A 6,575-nucleotide genomic window follows, 5' to 3' on the forward strand; every position below is an offset into this window, starting at 1 on the left:
CCGTACGGCAAGACGAGCCGCGGAAAGAGTCCGCCTCTAAATTGCTGAATCTGTTGGTTTTGAATCATGGTGGAGAGATTACAGCAGTAAAAACATTAGCAGCGGCAGATGGAGCCCGACTTCTAAATGGAGCCTACGTTCTGAGATCCTCTCGCGTATCATTTAAATATCCAAATGTGTTGATGTAAAACTCCCAGAGTGCCCTCAGGATATCAGACTTTAGCAACGAGCCGTAAAAGTGTAATATCATTATGATCTCTCTGTGTTTTTATCTGAGATGTGAAAACTAATGCATCTTAACCGTGACTCCGAACACAGATGGGTACTCATCACGAAACACTAACTGTTGTGTTTAATCATCGAGCTCCTCAGATCCCTTTTATTATTTTATTTATTTCATTTTTGCTCCCACACTTTAAATTCCTGGCTCGTTCTATTGTTTTGGTCTTTACACGGAGGCCTCCAAATACCCCATGATTTATGAACATCATTCCACCTGAGCTTTTTTTTTATTTTTTATTATTTATTATTTAGTGTTGAAGCAAAGGCGTAATAACAGAATACAGTGACTCGCTATCTGTATCACAATGCCTGCAACATCCTGAACATCCCTATTTTTGGTCTGAAATCACGATACTGTGAATACTGGAGCCATTTATTATTCTGTCACACCTACAGCCCGAACACACACACACACACACACACACACACACACACACACACACACACACATGCATAAATACCCAGAAGCCAAAGCTGGAGTTACATTCACTTGCAGCATCTGCCCTGAATGCAGAGATTCAGTTTGCAGGCCATCAGAAACAACGGAGAAAGTCTTCTCTCTTTCACAAACTATTAAACTCCTAATCAGACGCCTTATTTACCAAATACAGAACCCCAAAATCAAAAAAAAAAGAGATGTTCAGATACTGATTACAGGGGGCCTGCGCTGAAAACTAAATCTTGCAATCAACAAAAGTGGTAATCACTTTTACCTTTTACCAAATGTACCTGAAGAGTAGAAGCGGATGAGAATCACTGATGTGATGCGTCATCACTGAACAAATGTCATGTTTATTTTTTTATTTCGGTTTCATGACTTGATTGCGCAGGTTTTTCCCTTCTCCGTTCATTTTAAACTGGAGTCGTGAGGCCCTCAGATACACAATTACAGTTGGTGCTCTCTATTTAAGGTGCTTGATATGACCTGTAAGAGTGAACTACGGTATATACGATTCCATTTAAAGACACAGTGAATACTTCAGTTCCAGCTCGGCATTAATACGCAGTAAGTTACACGAAAAACACAGCAGCCTCCGACCGTCATTTACACACGTGGGAAATATATGTGTGTGTGTGTGTGTGTGTGTGTGTGAGAGAGAATCAAAGACGGTGTGTGTGTGTTTGAGCGAGCGACAGCCATTGAATGATGAATCTGAGATGAAATCAAAGTCTGGGTTTGACTGTCCCTCTGTGCTGCGGCTCACTCTTCGTCTGCTCCGACTGAGGATATCAGAGGCTGTAAAAGTTCACCAGGCTCTCGGGGTAAAACCATCCAAGGTTGTAGTGTTTTTTTTATTTTTGTAATCTTTTTTTCCAATTTAGCGTTAGCCTGCAATCTGTTGTTGTGATCAGATCAGAGCTTTCATAAACGTTCAGATTGAATGTGATGCTTATTTGAAGTTCAGTCACAGTGTTTGAACACTGGTGTGTGTGTGTGTGTGTGTGTGTGTGTGTGTGTGTGTGTGTTGTCGGTACCTGTTGTGTCAGTGTATTGGCAGAATATGCTCACTTTGATTAGGTCGCAGATTGTTCCATCGATTGTCAAATCAAAGCAGATGAATCACTGCAGCTCCTCCGTGTCAGTCGTCAAAGTGCTGAAATGCATATTTGTGCTTATGTAACGTGCACACTTTAAGAACCAGGGTTCACCTTGAAACTTTGTTATTGCGTAACCTGTTTTATCTTCTTGTTTTGTGTGGATTTCTTTGGATGTCGTCGGGTGGTTTGAGATTCTTTGTTTCTTTGTGTTTGTTGCAGGCTCAGAAGCTGAAGTCAAACTCGACCGTTGATGGCGTCTTATGTGTGGTGAGTTTCAATTATGGAATGAAATTCATTTTACAGGATTCAAACTTAAATTACGAGACAATGAATAGCAGTTCTAGTCCAACAAAGAGCTTTCAACTTCCGACTAAACAGCTGGCCTATTAAAAGCAACGACATAACTTTGAGCGGGGGCGGAATATAATACATGAAGATATTCATTTAGGACTGTACCTCACCATTGTACCATCTGATGGTAGCCATCGTCCCCTCCAAACTTCCTGGAAAGACAAACACTTTCCTCACCGTTTTACTTCTTTGCTTCAGGAATTTTGCAATCAAAAGATGTTGCAATTCACTCTCCTATTGTTTGTTGTTGTTATTTTTATTTTATTTACACCTCACACACTTAATATGCACATACATACTTGCACTCTTGCACTTCTACTGTTTAAGTTTAAGTTAATTTAATTTAATTCCTAAATGAATACTCTGTTATTCTTTCCTTCATCCAGCTATTGTATTGTTGTTGTTATTTTTTATCTTTATTCTATTAGTATTATTATTGCATATATCTTTCATCCCTGTTGTTTTTATATCTTATCTTATTTTCTGTGTAAATGGCGTCTACGCGACACGAAATTTCCCCGGGATTAATAAAGTATATATTCATTCATTCAATCAAAAGGCAGCTGAATCTTAATATTCAGATGTATGGAGCTATAACAAAACTTTGTCAGAAAACAAAGATAAAGCCACTGACAACCAGCCTGCCTTGAGCATGTTTCAACTTTAATTATTGATTATTACAGTGCATGTGTGTGTTATGTATTGGTGGCGTCCCTATCAAAGCATTTTGGGAAATCACAGCCTGTCAAAACCTGGACACAGCTTGTGTTGGGAGATGAACTCTAAAACAATTCACCTTTACACCGACAATTATTAAAGACCGCTGGGCAATTGCTCGAGCTATCAAATAATTACAAACTGTAACCCGAGCTCGACGTTGGAAGTCTCTGACCTCCCCACCGACGTGTGATTGCCACGGCAAATCCTTCCCGCCTCCTTTGTAAACTCCCGGTCTTTGTAGTTCCTTTGAGGCTTAAATGGAATTGTTGCTTATCTGGTGGCTTTTAAAGTTCACTGTAAATGTCATTGTACAAATAATAAGGCACTGTTATGCACTGGACTGACATTTAGTGGAGGCAGGAACAGGTCTGGAGGAGATGACCCAGCCGTTAGCTCGCAGCTTTATTAGCAGGCGGAAGACCGCTGGTGAAGCTCTACACACACACACACACACACACACATAGATTTTTTGCTTCCCACTCTGGCATTTTAAATATAAACACAACCTTTCTTTTTTGTACTTAGTCATACAATTGTTAGAGGTAATATTATTGAATTAAACAGTTGTGAAGTATGCCACATCTTGTTGCATGAATTAAACTGCAACCTAAAGTCCACTTTCTTTTTTTCCGGTGAGTATATAAAAGAAAAATCCCAATGTTGCATTAAAAGAAAAAAGACCTAAACACCTAAAACGTGACAATGGCACCTGATGCTTGAAAAGGCTTGGCAGCCTTTCATGCCATTGTAGTTGTTTGTTGGTGGTCATTCATCAAGCTGTCCTAAAAGAGATCCCAGAGTCTGCTGTGGATACGATCCAGAGGCACCTGCCACAGCTGATTCATGGAACTTTCTCATGCCACCATCTGGACATTCGGACCGCCGACAATTGTGTGGAAACCAGTAATCTCTGAATATACACATTTTCCGAGACTACGTGAAGTTAATCTTACAGAGAGAGAGGAAATTGATGTATTCTAACTTTTATATATTAGCCAGAGGCTCACTGTTTTCTCCACACAAACTACACAAATCAAAATATATTTGTGTGTGTGTTTGCAGTGCAAAGGGGAGATAGCTTCAAGCTGATTTTTCGCTAATCCTTTTAGCTTACAAGGTTTAGAATTGAATTGTATTTGCCCTCCAACGTCCGTCGTCATTTTTGGAATAATGGGTTCCTGATTGAACAGATGGCAACTGTTACATGCTGCTGGTTGAAATGACTCTCGCTGCTAGCTAGACACCTAGCATCGCATTCGCACATGCTAACTCTTTGCTGTGACGGTGCAAAAAGACGTCGTACAGGAGAAAATGTACAGCAAATGTATTTTGTTCCGTGGTCGACTTTAATTTGAGCTCTGTGATTCTCTGTCTCTCCCCCAGGACCCTCAGAGCGACGGCCAAAGTACGTCCAACGCTATCGCGAGAAACTCCGCCGTCTCCAGGCGGCCCGCGGGTCTGGCCTCTCTGCTGCCCCCGCTGCTCTGGCTGTGGTACTGCAGCCCGCTGGCGCTCTCCTCGCCCGGCTTCTTGTAGCCTCGCAGCAAGCCAACTACAACGGACTGACAAACACACATTTGTATAAAGAAAAAGCAAAACAAGAAATGATTTCCTTTCTTCTCAGTAATACCAGTTTTACGTTTATTTCCCTCTGGATTCTCTCTCTCTTTTTTTAATTCCTGCTGTTTTTGTTTTTTATGAATTTTGTCGTTTTTATTGTTTTTTTGCATTGCAGCTGTGAGCTAAAATGGTGGTCTACATGTGTTAACTCAGTTTGGCTGTGTGTTTCCTTTGGGGTAGTTGAAAAAAAAGGGATTTAAAGCTTCTGTGTTGCTCTCTTGGGCAGAAATGAGAAAATACTCGAGGACTACATTCCAATAAACCACAGCTGGCGGCTCCTGCAAAAGGTGAACGCTACGTAAATCAGCCGTCCCCCACGTCTGTTTGTGTGTTGAGGCTATCGGTGGGATCTTTTGCTCAAAAGTCACAGTCGGTTCAGTAATGGCTACATGTTATCACTCGGGCAGCCTTTTAGGTGTTATTCAGTCTCCTCTGTGGTTTGTGTATGTTTTGATAATGACGTGATCTGGTATTTTACATTTTTATGAAAGGTCCACGTGAATATTTGCCTGACGACAAAAAAAAAGAAGAAAAAGCAGTTGGAACATCTGCGCCCAAAACCGTCTTTACTGAACACACATCGCCGCTGGCAAAAGCACACAGGCAAAGACCCACAAACACACACTGCACATTTTCACACACTCAGACAAACACACTGAAACAGAGACAGACACTGCACTGCTTTCTACTCCCTATTCTTTCGGTTTTTTTAACATGACACTCCGAGATCACAGGACAGTAGGTCACACGCTGCTGTGGATGGCTGAATCCACTCCACTCATTAGTGATTGTACATACTTGTAATTGTTTCCAAGTCCGAGCCATGTTCAGTGTTTCTCTGCGGAAGGTGCCGGAGAAGCTGCTGCACTTTCACCTGAATTATTATATATATATTTTTTTCTTCCTTTTATTTTTGATGTACTGCATCCACACACAAAAAACGCGCCGAGGATAAAATATTGTAGTAGAGTATATATTCAATGGTAACTCACAGCTCAATGCATCCTTTGTTCTGTCACTTCAGTGTTACGACTTATTTGCCTCAATCGTGACGCTGTCCACATCGTGTTCTGGGAGAGGGATCTCTTGATGTTGACCTTCTTTGACCCTCACTCGTCTTACCTGCTCTTATTACGACTGTGGGTGTTCCAGGCTCGTAACCTGTAACCCCATAACACCATGTACTTAGCTCTGATATGCTCGAGGGGCGGACAGGCACCTCGGAAAGTTTGGGATGGCCAATCCATTCCAGGCCGAACCGGCCGGTGTTCGTAACATTGTGTTTTTCAGTTTGATGCCGGTTGCTGTACGGCCCTCATCCCTGGCGTGGGCCGGCCTGGCCCCGCCCAGCTGCATAGACGCTGTCAGTTTAGGCCAATCTAATACTTTCAGTATTGCGGCGGGAATTCAAGCTCAGCTGGGCTCGTCTGGAGGTCCTCACATATGTTGAAGGTCTTCATTAGCATGAGATGCTGCTTTTATACCACATAGAAATTGTGTTAGTGTTCAAATCACTGCAGAAAAACAGTGGGTACAGACCATGTTGGGTACAGACTATGTTAGGTACAGACTATGTTGTGTACAGACTGTTAGGTATAGACTATGTTTGGTACTGACTATGTTGGGTACAGACCATATTAGGTACAGACTATGTTGGGAACAGACTATGTTGGGTACAGACTGTTAGGTACAGACCATGTTGGGTACAGACTATGTTGTGTACAGACTGTTAGGTATAGACTATGTTTGGTACTGACTATGTTGGGTACAGACCATGTTGGGTACAGACTATGTTGTTGGGTACAGACCATATTAGGTACAGACTATGTTGGGAACAGACTATGTTGGGTACAGACTAAATTGGGTACAGACTACGTTGGGTACAGACTGTTAGGAACAGACCATGTTGGGTACAGACTACGTTGGGTACAGACTACGTTGGGTACAGACTATGTTGGGTACAAATTATGGTAGGTACAGACTAGGTTTGATACTGACTTTGTTGGGTACAGACTAAATTGGGTACAGACCAAGTTGGGTACAGACCATGTTTGGTAAAGACT

General features: G+C 41.9%; 1 protein-coding gene across 1 annotated transcript in view; it reads left to right on the forward strand.

Annotated features, from left to right (window-relative positions):
• The window catches only part of gfra1a (gdnf family receptor alpha 1a), a gene marked incomplete at its 3' end in the record, with an annotated part of 79,591 nt that extends 75,163 nt beyond the window's left edge, over positions 1 to 4,428 (forward strand). The window contains exons 10-11 of the mRNA XM_079230124.1: positions 2,041 to 2,088; positions 4,276 to 4,428. Of these exons, the coding sequence (XP_079086250.1) occupies positions 2,041 to 2,088; positions 4,276 to 4,428 (201 nt within the window). The remainder of the gene's footprint in view (positions 1 to 2,040; positions 2,089 to 4,275) is intronic.
• Between the last annotated feature and the right edge of the window lie 2,147 nt (positions 4,429 to 6,575).

The sequence above is a fragment of the Taurulus bubalis genome, assembly GCF_910589615.1.
Source record: "Taurulus bubalis genome assembly, chromosome: 14".
In the NCBI taxonomy this organism is placed as follows: domain Eukaryota; kingdom Metazoa; phylum Chordata; class Actinopteri; order Perciformes; family Cottidae; genus Taurulus; species Taurulus bubalis.